Source organism: Aythya marila, assembly GCF_965140915.1.
Source record: "Aythya marila genome assembly, chromosome: 3".
NCBI classification, from domain to species: domain Eukaryota; kingdom Metazoa; phylum Chordata; class Aves; order Anseriformes; family Anatidae; genus Aythya; species Aythya marila.
In genome coordinates, this window is record NC_139044.1 from 61,043,037 (window position 1) to 61,057,970 (window position 14,934).

The window sequence follows — 14,934 nt, forward strand, 5'->3', positions numbered from 1 at the left end:
AGCTACAAGAACACTGGATAAACCAGGCCTCCATTTCCAGAAACTCTGTTTAAAACTTAAAGTTAACACAAATTATGGGGGAGCAATCCAAATGTTTTTAATGCGAAATAGTGTTCTGCAAGTTCAGTAGCTTAGTGACAAGCTAAATGATTTTTTTGTGGTCTAACAGAGACTGCAAACCTCTCCTGAAACCATGTTTTTCTTTGGCAAATGTATAATTGCCTTGCTTGCTTGTTTGCTTGCCTGCTTGCTTTTCGCTTCTATATACACGGTTTGCCTGTTGATGTTTACATACACAAGCACATCTATACTTATGCCTCTGCATCCATATGCTTTGCATGTATGCAGACATGCACGTGTATATACACAGCGGAGAAGAAACTGGGAGGTTCCTGGAGTGTGTGGAAGAGAACTTCCTGACCCAGCTGGTGAGTGAGCCAAGGTCGCTCCTGCTGGACCTTTTGCTTGTGAACAGAGGACTTGTGATGTGGGTTGATGTGGACAGGGGTGATGTGAGGGTTGGCTGCTGTCCTGGACATAGTGATCATGAAATAAAAGCTTTCGATTCTAGAAGAAGTAAGGACGAGGTGTATCAGAACTGATGTCTGGGACTTCCTGAAGGCAGGCTGTCCTGTTTAGGAGACTTACGAGACAATATCCCTTGGAAAGCATTCCCAGGGGGTAAAGGAGCCCAGGAAGGCAGGACTCTTCAAGAAGGAAATCCTAAAGGCACAGGAGCAGGCTGTCCCTGCATGCCGAAAGATGACCTGGTGTGGAAGATTGGCCTGGCTGAACAGAGAGCTGTGGCTAGAGCTCAGGAAGAAAAAAAGGGTTTATGACCTTTGGAGGAAGGGGCAGGCTGCTCAGGAGGACTACAAAGATGTCGTGAGGCTCAATTTCAACACAGCTAAGTGCTGGGCACTGTGCTTGAGGCACAACAGCCCCATGCAGTGCTACAGGCTGGGGGAAGAGTGGCTGGAAAGCTGCCTGATGGAAAGGGACCTGGAGGTATTTATTGATCGATAGCTGGCTGACCGTGAGCCGGCAGTGTGGCCAGGTGGCCAAGAAGGCCAACAGCATCCTGGCTTGTGTCAGGAATGGTGCAGCCAGCAGGAGCAGGGGGGTGATCGTCCCCCTGTACTCTGCTGTGGTGAGGCTGCACCTCGAGAGCTGGGTTCAGCTTTGGGCCCCTCGCTACAAGGACATCGAGGTGCTGGAGTGTGTCCAGAGCAGGGCTGTGAAGCTGGTGAGGGGCCTGGAGCACAAGTCCTGTGAGGAGCGGCTGAGGGAGCTGGGGGTGTTTGGTCTGGGGAAGAGGAGGCTCAGGGGAGACCTCATGGATCTCTACAGCTGCCTGAAAGGAAGGTGTGGGGAGCTGGGGGTCGGCCTCTGCTCACAGATAACCAGTGATAGGACCAGAGGGAATGGCCGGGGGAGGTTTAGGTTGCCAATGAGGAGAGATTTCTCCTCAGAAAGAGCAGTCAGGCACGGGGACGGGTTGCCCAGGGAGGTGGTGGCGTCACCATCCCCAGAGGTATACAAAAGCCATTCAGATGCGGTGCCTGGGGACACGGTGGACCTGTCAGTGCTAGGTTAGGCTGGACTTGATGCCGTAAGACCCTTCCCACCCAAATGTCTCCATGCCTCCACAGGCACCGCACGCCCCCAGACCCCCCCTTTACACCCCCCGCGGCCCGGGCCCGCCCTGGGGCGGTTCCGTCTCCACGGGAACGGGCAGCGGCTTCGGGTAAATGCCGCTTGGAAATGCCTCAGCGCTTAGCAGCCCGCCGGTGCCCAAAAATAAGAGGCCACAGGAGGCCGTGGTACAAGCGTCCCCGCTGCCCGCCGTGGTGCAGTGGGAGCAGGGCACTGAGAAGCCATATAAGCCCGTCAGGGCGCTGCCTGGCCGCGATGTCTGGCGAGCTGACCGAAGGAGTCATAAAGTTCATCATCTGCGAAGTCGGAGAAGAGTGTGCTGCCAAGGGACAGGCTGTTTCCGAAACCTTGGTAGCTTTCATGGTAAGAGCAAGTGGGTTGTCGTAGGGTTTTCGTGAATCCAGCTGGGCGTTTCGCCAGCCACGTTCAGGTTCTGTTATGGTCAGTAAAATCCCGCTCCCTGTATATGGCTAAAGGAGCATATGGCATTTCCAAACCTGGCTGCTTGTAGCTTGGCAGTTCAAACCTCCTGTCAAGGCTTGCGTGATGCAGGATCTTAAACTTTACATAATGTAAGTAGTTCCCCCAAAGTTGCTGACGCTACCCAGAATGAATGATCAAAGAATCATAAAATGGCTGAAAGCCCACCCAGTCCCACCCCCTGCCATGGGCAGGGACACCTCCCACCAGCCCAGGTTGCCCAAAGCCCCATCCAGCCTGGCCTTGAGCACCTCCAGGGATGGGGCACCCACAGCTCCTCTGGGCAGCCTGTGCCAGGGCCTCACCACCCTCACAGTGAAGCATTTCTTCCTAACCTCTAATCTAAATATCCCCTCTTTTAGTTTAAAACCATTTCTTCTTGTCCTGTCATTATCTGACTGAGCAGAAAGTTGCAAGGGAATAAATCTTTCTATGGTGTTAAAAATCAATAAACGTCAGATACCAACTTCAACTAAGGGTGCCAAAGCTGGAGTGGCTGCAGCTGAGGCTTTCCGGAGTGACTTTAATTTTGAAATGTCTCAGTTTCTGATTGTCCACATTAAGAAGTTTGGTGATTTTCAGTATGGGGTCTTAGCAACCTCGGAAAGTATTTCATTTGTCTGAAATGCCATGACTGTGAACTTAAGGCCCTGAAAAGGCTGTAGGTCCTGAGCCGTGGGACTTCTGTGAACACAGAGCAGTTCTCCCTCATTTTTCTTCAGTAGGCAGATAAACCACTCTTTTTTTTTTTTTTTTCTTTCCAAAGTGCAAATGAGGGTTGTTTCTGAGCTTTAATAACATTTCTTCCACCTCTTTCATAAATGAACAAAAAGGTATGATACCATAGGTGGTTCATTGCAACAGATATATTTATTCTTTGTGATTTACCTCTTCCATCTATTTTGATGGATTCTTTTATGTGTGTTTTTATTTTTTATTTTTTATTTTCCTGAGTTTAGGCAGGGTTGGGTTTTGTATATGGTCACACTTTTGTACATTGGATCACGCTTAAACTAGAAATGAAATAGAATCAATCTTTGTGTTGTCATTGGTGGACAATTTTTCAACTATTAATATCCTAAAAACCATTATGCACTATGGCATTTCTTCTTGGTTCACAGCAATAAGCTGTTTCGTTTGTTTGCTTGTTTTTAACTAGCTAAAGGTTAACATCATGTCTTTAAAAATAAGTTTGAGTTCAAAAGCAGTGTTAATCAATTAAACATGAAAATTTTAATCAGATAAAAACTTACGTGGCTAGCAAGACACTCAGCATAAATACCATTTGCAAGCATGCAAATATTTCCCTGTATGCAGAACATGATTTTTTTTTATCCAAAGGGCAAGCATTTATACTGATGCATTCAACACCAACATAGAAGTCTGTAAACAAACATAATGAATTGTTATAAATTTTTGCTTAGAAAAATATATTTCCAGGACATTTTTAAAGGAGCTGTAATTTAAAATGTTCTATTCAAAGTATTTCTTTTCAAATAGATTTTTTATTCCATTATGTCTGAGAACTGAAATTGAAACTGGCAACACAAGCGAAATAGACTGACATTGTTTCATTATCAAAGATTGAAATGAAACTAAAGAATAATAAAAAATATATTTGTTTTTAAAATTGTATCAAGTAATTCTTTGCACAATTGAATAATATGAAGTATCTTAGTGGTCTTACAGATAACAAAATTTTCAGATTCCCACTTTGAATTATAATTGTCATAGTTCCTTCTGTGCAGTAAATGTATAAATGATTTTCTTCTGCCTTGCGTTCCCTAAACGTTGGACCCAGTCACTGTGAACAGTTGCTCCTGCAAAGCTGTTCACTCCATCTGGAAGTCTCACAGGTATGTGGCGTTCTGGTTTGCTGCAAAGAAGGGTGATTACAGGAACACGAGCTGTCGATAAATCACAAGGGGAAGTGAAGTTAATGTTAAAAGACTTAAGCTTTAATTATTTCCTTTTAAAGCTGAGGAAACGCTGTCTACACCAGAGATTTTTCAGAACTTAAAAGGCTAAATGCAAAGAGTGTATGCTGAGATATAAATTAATAGCTTTCTTTTGACAATTTCTAGGTGAAAGCTGTTGTTCTAGATCCAAGAAATGAATTTAATGTGGACCAAATCCTTACAAAAAGAGATGTGCAACATCTTATCCAGGTAATTTTGACATGAGTGTGAGTGTCAGTACTTAGCTAAGACCATACCGTTATTTGCTACCTGTTCCTGTACCTATATTGCCATTTTATTTTGATACCAACACTTAAAAAACTCTAGCTACAGAGCTGTGAGAATCAAGTATCATTAAAGACTGGACTATGTGTTCCCTCATGTTAATAAATGCCTTATACTTCATAGTATTTATTGCATATCTAGAGAATGAAAGGGAAGGGCTCTGCTGCTGTTAGGAAACCTGTCGTATAGACCTGAACAGTTCAGAAGTTTCTCCAGTAATTAGAAGGAATTCTCTTTTCTGTCTCTCCTCTTAGCTTTGTGTTACCAGACTGCTTGACACAACAAACCCATCCCTGAGCACAATTAAGATGCAAGTTTACTTTGATATGAACTATGCAAACCGAGGTAATTTCAATACAAATAAACGTTTTAGTAGAATAAGTTGATTCTGAGTTTAGATTTTACGGTCTCTGTGTGGGACTAATACTGATTCTTGTTAAATGACTGCTGGCAGCAAAGCAAAATAAAAATCCCTGGAGAGATGTACTGTACAAGAGTACAGTGTTTTGGTGTGGATATTTTAGGGAACAAACATGCACTACATTTGAGAGTACGCTCGCCTCCTCCTGTCTGAGAGACTTACTGAGCTTATAAGATCACTTCAGAACAATTCTGTTCTCAGGCACACTGGCTAGCTTTCTTCAGCAAGAAAAGCTTGGGCTGCACCTGCGTATCTGAAAAAGAAACTACCCAGAACTTCACTCATGTATCCGGAAGAGAACCTGTTGTTCTATCAATATCGATAATTAAGAGAGATGAATAATTCTGAACAGCCACAGTTTTAACCAAGTCTGTTTTGGTCTCATCAGTGGTGACTTCATATGGTCTCGAAGTGGAAATGTGGAAGCGGAAGCAAAGTGATATGGGGTTACAGTCTCTGCTCTGGCTGTAAATTCAGACCTCAGCGGGACAGTGAGCACTGGCTGGGACACAGAAAACACAGATCAGGCATAGATGGAAAGTAAATGTTTGAGGTGGCAGGGGGCATCATGAAAACGTTCTCTTGTTAGCATATACTAAAACCAAAAATTAGTAGAATTAGGCTCCAAAGCCTTCTGGACTCAACAAGCTCAATAACTCCAGTAAGAGGACTACTGAGATCTTGGGTGGTGTTCAGAGTTGGGTGTGTAACTATAGGGTGTGTGTGTGAGAGTTAGGTATTCTGTGTCCTATTGCAAGCAGGGGAGCCCAGAAAGCCAGAGTTGCTGCTTCAAGTTGGCCTGGATATTTTTCTGGCCTCTACTGACTGATGCTAATCATACTAAAGTTTAACTCCTCTGCTGTTAATTATAAAGGTATGGTGCTCTGAACATCTCTTCCACATAGCTGTGCTTCAGAAACCTTCAAAGTGGCTCTTTGACTGTGGTAATGAATTGCACCCTCTGTACAAGCCAAATTCCAAAGGATTTAGACTTCTCTTTCTAACTGCCCTTCTTTCTTAGCTGAATTACTCAGAGAGCAGCATCGTGTTCTGGAGGGAAGGCTGGCTCCTCTGGTCAGAGATATCACAGACAGCCGTCCTCGTGTGCAAGATGAAATGATGAAAGTGTATCAAATGATTGTTAGCTACATGCTGCTGAGCTCTGGCCTGGGATCCCCGACAGATATTGAGGTTGTCAGGGAGGTAACAGGTCAGTAAATTCCCAGTTGTGAGATGGGACTTTTCTTACTGAAAAATAAAATGTTACCTTCTGTTTGCTGATCTTTAGATATCGATGTGATAAACCCTGATGAATGCTTGCTGTCCGAACTGTCACAGCTCAGCCTTGAAGTCTAAATTTGCCATAATTTTTACTTTCTGCAGTTGTTGTTCAGGAGAGGTTATTTTTGCTTGTTTAATCATTTTATTTTCTGCTTTCTCACCTTTTGCAATGGTTCTAGCTGCCCTGCAGAGTATATTCCCCCAGACAGCGCTGGGTGCCTTCATCTCGCTCAGTAAGAAGGAAAAAGAGCAACAGCTGAAAAATCTCGCCATGCTAGTCACGGGGATTCGATTGTTCAACAGGGAGTGCGGGAAAGGAGGAAAGGGTATTGATGACTGTAAGTATACACCTGCCTTTGGGTTGTGAATTCCCAATTAATTGTTCCTGGCCTTCTGTGCTGGAGTGGCTCCAGTAATGTCCCATCTCTCTAGATAAACAGCTTTGACCCAGGGCCTGTAAACCTGGAGGAAATATACACATTCAGTATTTGGTTATAGGTTTCCATGTAGGCTGCTGCTATTTTGCTAAAAGAGAATCCGGTGTGGTTTATGTAGAAGGATTATATGCATTAACTTGATGCACTAATTTACCTCGTGATAACTTGTTCCCTGATCCTTGGCCATTAAGTGAATTAAATGTGTAACGTTTGCCTTAAAAAGCAGTTAATTAAGATCTTGAAGGAACACTGTCAATCCAATTACAATTTTCTGTTGAGCAAGTGTAATGAGAATTCTTAAAAGTTGCTGGTGTGTTATCTGTGTTCTGATAATTTAGAGTAACCCCTTCAGATTCTTAACATGTTTGCAAAAATCTTCTGGATTTTTAATCCTTCTGCTTGTTTAATGGTAAGAAATGTCAGTTGGTATCCTGGACTTTTTTTCCAAAGCTATATTCAGAGTAGGGCAGGACTTTCCTTTGTTACTTGTATTTTACAGATGGGGAAAGTGAGAACTGAAAATTACACAGATTGCCTACAGCCTCACAGGAAACCCATGTCAGTGTTAGCAGCTGAGCTGCATCTATTATAAAGCAAGTTTTCTCACAATCCTTGACTTGACTGTTATATTTCCACACCTGTAATTCTGACTGTTTGGAACAACTTGACTAGTAAGTCAGGTGGCTGAATCTATACAGAAGCAGTTGGGAGTATAATGATAGAGGTTAGAAATCAAGATTTTATTGGGAAACTGCTTTGCCCTTATACTGTACTGAAACCATTTGCTAACGATTTAAATCACTCTTTTTGTATGTATCTCTCATTCTATATAAACAGTGCCAGCCATTCTGAATGAAGTCCTTCCATCAGCTACACAGACTATTGAAGACAGCCTCAATACTTGCCACGAGCTAGCCCACTGTTACACAGCCCTGTTGGAATCCATGCATGAAGACCAGCACAGACACAGGCAGCTCAGTTCTTTCAAACTAAAAGAAGCACTGTTCAACGTGAGACAATACGAGGCCTTCCTCTGCATCCTTATGGTGAGACAACATCTTGTTGGGTTTAAAAAAAAAAAGATTCAGAAATCATTGAAATCAGATTTTTCTCAGAATATGAGAGACTGCATAACCTGTTATGCTGAGCTTTGTGCCTAACTTGCTGGGGTTTGCTACTGTCAGGTAAAAGACAAAATTAATTAATTGTTCACTTCACTGTGACTGCACTTCCATTTCATTTCTGAAGCTTTCCTTTTTGGGGAGCTTTAATTTCATCACCAAAGAATTAAAAAGGTAGGGCTTTACTTGTTTGTATGCTGATACTTAGACGCTTTGCAGATGATTGGAGAATATAAAATGGGATTCAGCAATAAAATACCAAGTAAGAAAAGCCAGATTACCTGAAATAACAGATCTCTGTATCTGAATAAAATTGAAGTGTAACAGGAAGATTTGTTTCCATTAGAAGCTCTCCCCCAAAAGAGACATGAAAGAAAAATTCTTGTTCAATACATAAATCATCTCAAATTTAGGCTGTAGACATCCGTAGCACACATGGAGTCATCAGAAGTCGTAAGAACACAACTTAAATTCCTGAAATTTGTTTTGCATATGAAGACCTTTTCATTTGTCTTTATTTGTCTTTTAAGAATTGCTGGGTTTATGTTACAACAATTATGTTACTCTCCTGTACATCATAAAGCTTGAGAAATTGTTTCTCTCTCTCTCTCTCTCTCTCCTTTTTTTTTTTTTTTTTCAATTTCTTTTCATTTCAAAGGAGTTGAGGTTTTATGTAAAAATTCCTAGTATTGGTTTGAGAGAAGTGCCTGGTCTTATACCTAAACACTCAAGAAAAAAAATCATTTTGTTGAAAGTTAGGGTTCATTTTGTTCTTTAAAGTAGTTGAACAAAGAGGTCAACATAAATATTTGTTGCTAAATATTTCATTTTTTGACTCTCATACTTCTTACCTGAAGTACATTCTCTTTCCAGTCTGATGCAATTACGGTAGCTCAAGAAGTTGAAAAGATGAACGTGCAGTTTGCAACAACAATGGAGCAGTTAAAAAACACCGTCCAGAATAAGGTTTCTGTAGATACCAAAGAAGTTTTTGTAAGTATTTTGAATGGAAAACTTAATTGTTTTTAATTATGAAAAAAAAAAAAAAGAAGAAAAAGAAGGGAAACGATTACAAAATACTTTACAGGTGTGTTTTTGCGTAGTTTGCTTTAAGAAAAAGGCTGCATTATTTTCTCTTTTATAACAGCACTCCTGGTAGTTTTTCAAGGGGTGACTAAGCTATCAGACTTGATCTCAAGGTACAAGGAAAGCAAGGTACAAAACAGAGGGAAGGATTTAAATACTGTTTTTCTGTAAGTGTCTCGAGTGGTTTGTTGGTATTTGTAGAATTACAGTGATACTTTCCTGTTTTGTGTAAATATTCTCTCCTGTTCCTGCAGAAATTGTTAGGACATATTGATAACAGCACATCAGAATGTGATTGCTTTGAAATCCTTTCAGATAGCAATTCTGCAATTACAGTATGGCTCCTTGGTAACATTTTCTAAAGAAATTGGGTTACTGTGATAGGGATTTCAATCTTTTTGCCCTTCCTAATAATTGCTGAATCCGTTGGCCAGTTTCAGTTGAACTTGTCAGAGCCCAAAGCTCTTGGAATATGTCATTTTCTGCAAGTTCTCTGAAAAATAAGTAATTGGACAGACACAATTAGAGCCCTTCTAAGGGCTCTGCAACGGGAATGCCACAGTTATGAGTCCAGCCAGCCATCTGGCCAGTGAGCAGACACATACCTCTGTGCAATCCATGTTCTGTGCTTGGTTGGTGGTTACAGGACATGGGGGGAAGAGAGAATGAGTGATGTGAACTGTAAATATTTAAAGAAGGTGCCTGCTTACGCTATGAAAACCTGGGATTAGTATGGTGGTGTGGTAAAAAGAATATGGGAGAGAAAGACGTCAGAAAGCAGGCTTCCATAAATATACTTTTCTTGGAAGAGCTCATTATTTTGTGTGATGTGCCTACCATTTTAATTCCACATAGGTAGCTGCTGAACTAGCATACCCTTTAGACATATGTTAGGTTTTATTTCATCCTTCAGAACAAATAATTAAAAAGCAAAATAAAGCCTGATGTGGAGGAGGGAGGAAGGCAGATCATTCCCCATCTACTTAGAGTATTTTTGCACTTCCCTTGGGGGTATCCGTGCTGGAAACTCATGGCAATGGCACTTTGAGGTGCAACTCAGGTGTGATCTGACATTTCAGCTTATGTGTGCTGTGATTTTATAAGCCAGATGTTCTCATTTGGAGGACATTTACCTTGCTCACTGAGCTGCTTAAAGCAGTTTTTCTCTCTTTTTCTGTATCTTCGTGGGGCTTAAGTGCCTGATACACACTTTAGTACAGTGATAAAGACAGAGGGAAGAGATGAGTAGGCTTTTCTGAGAGGCACGTGAGAAAAGAAAGCCCAGTTTAGGTTCTTTGACTTCTCTGGGAAAGCCTGTTTCTTCCCCTGGGTGGTAGAAGGAGCCTAGGAAGATTCAGTTCACTGATCTGAATTTAGCCTTTCTGAATCCACGTTTTTCCTAGAAGCTGTCTGCTCTTGGATGCTTCCTGGACTATATTTGTACCAAGCCTTTGTTTTAATGAACATAGTAGATTTCATTAACACTTTTTTAATCCTTTTTTTTTTTTTTTTTTTTTTTCTAGTAAGAATGGTTTTGGTCTTGCTTCCTTTCCTTTCATTTCTTCCATTTTTATACCCATAACTTATCCACAGCATTAGAGATGCTGATGAATTCCAGAGCCAACTCTTCTGACCGTTCATGTAATAACGTCAGGAACAAGCATAAAACACAGTGCTGTTGGCATGAGTTTCAGATCTCTTGAATCTCTTCCCACAAATGCTACGTACTTAAAGGCAACAGGGCGCATTTAGTATCACTGTAATTAAGCATTTATACTCAAAGCTGAGGGTCTTCTTTGACAGGTGAGTGCACATTTATGTCAGCATTGCTGCTGGGAATTGCAGCTTCCAGTTTTGTCCAAAACCCTGCACTTCTCTGAGGTTGGATATAGGGGCCTGGAGTGATGGGATGTCCACTTTCAAATCCCCACAGCCCCCCGCCCTGGGATTTTGGGGTGCTGGAGGCCTTGTGGGTCAGCTTTGTTCATGTTAGGGATTGTTGTGCACAGCACTGGGGTTATGTTGCAGACATAAAACAACTCAAGACTTCAGATGGTTTTCTTTATTTTACAGCCTCTCTTTGTTGCAGTTTGTAGCGTGTGGACTGGGTTTCAGAATGAGATACTACTCCTGAGCTTTCTTTCCAATATGACTCACAATCTGCAGCAGTTCTTGGAAGCACAATCGCAGCTTTTTCCTGAGGAAGTGCTAACATCTCTTCTTGAAGGAGTGACTGTGAAAACCGATGAGGAAAGGATAAGAGAAACCATGGGTACTGAAAGTTTTTTGTTTTTTTTTCCTTTTCTTTCACATCTCAAGATTTTATAATTTAAATTTTACGTACAGAAGGAACTACACATTGATTTTTTAATAATTAAAATGTCCACAGTAAATTAAAACACAGCCTTTGTAGTGTGTGGATTTATTTTTCATGTACAGTTTGGGCTTTTATATATAAAACTAGAATATTTCTAGTAGCTACAAACTACTTATAAACTAGCTACTTATAAAGTAGCTACAAACTGCCTTATAAAAATTCAGAATTGTCAGAAGAAAGAATACTTCTGAGAGTTTTTTTTAAGTTTTGTAAGTTTATGACTTCTTACACCTTTCAGAACTTCTGAAGTTAATGGAGGAATAAAAAAGCTAAATAATGGGGCTTTATCTTTTTGCTAGAAGTGTGTTTTTGGTGAAGATGCTATCCCTAATGACCACATTATACTGAAGGAGATTTAGAATGTGTGAGTGGGTGAAACCAAAGTGGGACCATAAGATATTACCTTCCTTTTTTGTCCTGTTTCCAAAAAAAACTAACGCTTTTAACAAAGGATCCTGCAGGACTGACTTTTCAGTCCTTCAGGACTTGTTCCTTAGGATCTTTTCTAAGGTAGGCCTGAAGTTTGGGAAAATAATAGTAATCAGGTTATCCTGTAACATGATTATATTTTAAACATCAGATGTTTTGTTAATGAAATCCTTCCTTTGTTAAATCGTTTCTTAGGAACAAGAGTAAACATTTCTGATTTCGAGAACCAAGAATGGCTTTTTCCAGAGACTGCTGCTGATTTTGATCAGTTGCTAATCCAGTACCATGGTTTCTGTGCATACGCAATTGGTGTAAAAGGCCTCACCCTTCCAGGTATGCTCTGTAGTTAGATCTCCTTACTTCACGTGTACACAAGTACAAGAGAAGATGTGAAGATGTTCTGAATGTGTCCTCTTTTTTTGTCAAATCTGGAGTACTGTAATTTCACGTGTGTAATTTTCACTCCCAGATAACTTATTTCCCCCGTTGAAGTATTTTTCTTTAAAAAAATACCCAGATAAACTGCCCAAAATAGAAGGTAGGGGGGCTTCAAGAGAAAATGGGCAAATGTTTCCTCCTGCTATTTGTGCATCTCTATAACCTACATTGCAACTGAATGCAGGTTTGCTTATTGTTAATGTGTTTTCATACAGTCACCTGTAAGTGGTCCTTCCTTCTATGTTGTGTATCTTGAAACACACCCATACGTGCCTACATCATACATGCCTACATACAGCTTTAAGCAGTGGATATAAAATATCAAAAGTCTTCTCTGAATGGAATAGTGCAAAATTGCACTTTGTGGTCAGCTAATGCTAGGATTTATTTGGTTTGATTCAGGGCCATTTGTCTTGAAAGCAAATTGTATTTCAGCTACCCCAGTTTTTCTGTATCCTGTCCTCCAGTGTTTTATGGAACCTGTCCATGTAGAACTATTTTAAACCTACAGCAGGCTGGGAGGAAAATGTGGCCAGTTCTTGGCATTATTAAAAAAGTGTATGCCTTAATGGCAGTGTAAATATCTTACATTTACTTAGTATTGTGCGTGAGAACAGCTGTCCTGGGTTAGACTGAAGGTCTCTCTAGCCTTGCATCTGACCATGAGAAGTCACGTAGGAGTGGTCCTTCCTTCGTTAATATCCTTCCCTGTTCTAGCAGCCAGTGGTTATGGGATTACTTCAGAGAAATGTTGTGTTTTCACCTTTCTCTTAAATAATCATTGTCAGAGGTTTTTCATTTATCTAATTGCTTTTTGAATCCATTCAGAGTTCACCATGGGATATTCTAATTGTCAAAGTCCCACAAGTTGTAAATATGTATAATATGAAAAAGTACCTCTTTCTGAGCTGGGTTTAAGCTCTGGCTTGGTAATTTCATCACAGCTCATGGTTTTTCTATTAGGAAAATCAGCAAATAGTCATTTTATATCAGAACTTCTGCATGCAATTCATGGTTTTCTAATCCTGAATCATATTATTTCTCTTTGGTTGCTTCTTTTTAATACTGGAGACGACTGTTTCTTTAACCCTTCCTTCTGTGAAGAGTAACTCAAGCCTCTGATAACTCCCAGCTCACTTAATTTTATTTTTCTTATTTTAAGGGGTTGGAACAAAATGTAGCATAGCAAACATAGCACATAGGTTTTTATAATTTTATATTTTTTTTTTCTCCTTCTCTGTTCATGTGCTACTAATTCCTGACATTCTTTGAGCTTTTTTTGATTGCCACTGAATAGTGCCATTCAGTATCTTCAAGACACTGTCTGTGATAATTCTGAGTCTTTCCTAGACAATGACAGCTGAAAGAGGGTCATTCGTTGTAGCTCAGTTTGTTTTCCTCGATAAGTTATTTGGCCATTATTGACATTTAATTTTCTCTGTTAACTTATTGTCCAGCTTCTCATCTGCTTCATCCCCTTTGCATAATTTCAGTGTAATGCCCCTTGGTATAAATTGATTGCTGATCTACAATCCGATATTTGCTGGAGATTATAAGGGGAACATTTCTGAGGATGGACATTTGTTTTTATTCTTTTGCTGTGGGTGTTTTATCCATAGTTTTTCTCACGAACATGGAATCTGATCTTGATTAAAGCATGCTGGATGTAAACTGATCAAAAGCAGTTGTATTGGCCTAAAGGAATATACTTTTCTGTATTTAAAAGTATTTCAGGGATTTATGCTGATTTCAGGAAGAAAAAAAAAAGGAAATGAAGCTGACTTGAAAGAAACATTTTTAATCAAGATCACATGTCTTTTGTATTGGATATCATACTGTTTACTATTTTGTTTTGTTTCTGTTTTGTTTTGTTGTTGTTTTGTTTTTTTTTTTTTTTCCCTAGGAAATCCTGCTATTGGGATTTTGAAGCATAGGGACAGATGCTACGTTTTCAGTTCCAAAGAATCTGCTTACATTTTTGCTCAAGACCCAGATAAGTTCATTCAGCTGAACGTAGAAAAAGCAAAAGAACACGCAGAGCTAATTCATCTGCTCGAGCTTCACCATCACTTTGAATACCTTGCTCCATACACACAGGTACACAACGCCCCTGCCTCCTGTGTAAGAGCTGTCGGATCACTGGTTGATCTGTCCTTTCCAGAACATAAAGGGAACAGATAATGCCCAGAAATATAACAATCTGCCTATCGTACAGAACGTCTGATGGTCTCTCTCTTCCAGACCATCGTGGTGTAGCTAACAGCAGAAGGGGAAAATGTTTCTTCTCACCTGGTCTCTTCCTAGGAGAGTATGTAGTGCCAAAGGATTATGGCAGTGATGAAAACTGCTCATCCTTATCCTAGGCAGATCCCGTGTCTGATGTTTCTTTTCCCCATTATTGCAAAACTAGCTTAAAGGGACAGGAAGTAAATGCAGCAGAAGATGAGCCAGATACCACATTAACTAGAGCTTTAGCTCAGGAGTTCATCAGCGTGTGCTGGATGAGCATGTAGTAATATCTGGGGACAGGATTTATGGAACGTATTGCAGAACAAAAGGGGATTCATTAATAATGAACGTCACGCTGCTACAATGTGAAATCCAAAGGCTTGATTTTGATGTATAGATTTTTCTCTGTGACACATTGTGAATTCTAAATCCCTAGCTATACAGAGTATGTAGTCTTGAATTGACCCTTGGTGAGAAAGATATGGTTTATATCCTACTTCTGGCAGAGATGTAGGCATTTCTCCTGGTTATTATTTATGATTTTTAGTCTGTTCCTGAAGGTAACTGAGATGCCTGCCTCATAAAATACTGCCCATGGACTTTTATCAAAGTCCAGTGATTAAGCACTTATGCAGGATGTGAGAGTCTGAAATTCAGCTGTGGTGTCTACCTAAAGGGTTTTCTGTCAGAAATTAAACCCAGCAAATTCTGATTGGTTTCTTTTCTTTTCAGCAGG

At 40.4% G+C, this 14,934-nt stretch overlaps 1 protein-coding gene across 4 annotated transcripts in view; it reads left to right on the forward strand.

Moving 5' to 3' along the window:
• The window catches only part of CFAP206 (cilia and flagella associated protein 206), a 32,193-nt gene that overhangs the window by 13,593 nt on the left and 3,666 nt on the right, over nt 1–14,934 (forward strand). For 2 of the 4 annotated variants that reach the window (XM_082758333.1, XM_082758334.1), the window contains exons 2-11: nt 349–428; nt 4,221–4,304; nt 4,634–4,724; nt 5,822–6,010; nt 6,261–6,419; nt 7,356–7,564; nt 8,513–8,632; nt 10,799–10,997; nt 11,727–11,864; nt 13,873–14,066. In XM_082758333.1, coding sequence (XP_082614459.1) covers nt 351–428; nt 4,221–4,304; nt 4,634–4,724; nt 5,822–6,010; nt 6,261–6,419; nt 7,356–7,564; nt 8,513–8,632; nt 10,799–10,997; nt 11,727–11,864; nt 13,873–14,066 — 1,461 coding nt within the window. In that variant the 5' untranslated portion in view covers nt 349–350. The remainder of the gene's footprint in view (nt 1–348; nt 429–4,220; nt 4,305–4,633; nt 4,725–5,821; nt 6,011–6,260; nt 6,420–7,355; nt 7,565–8,512; nt 8,633–10,798; nt 10,998–11,726; nt 11,865–13,872; nt 14,067–14,934) is intronic. The other 2 variants (XM_082758335.1, XM_082758336.1) reach the window with 1 other exon arrangement.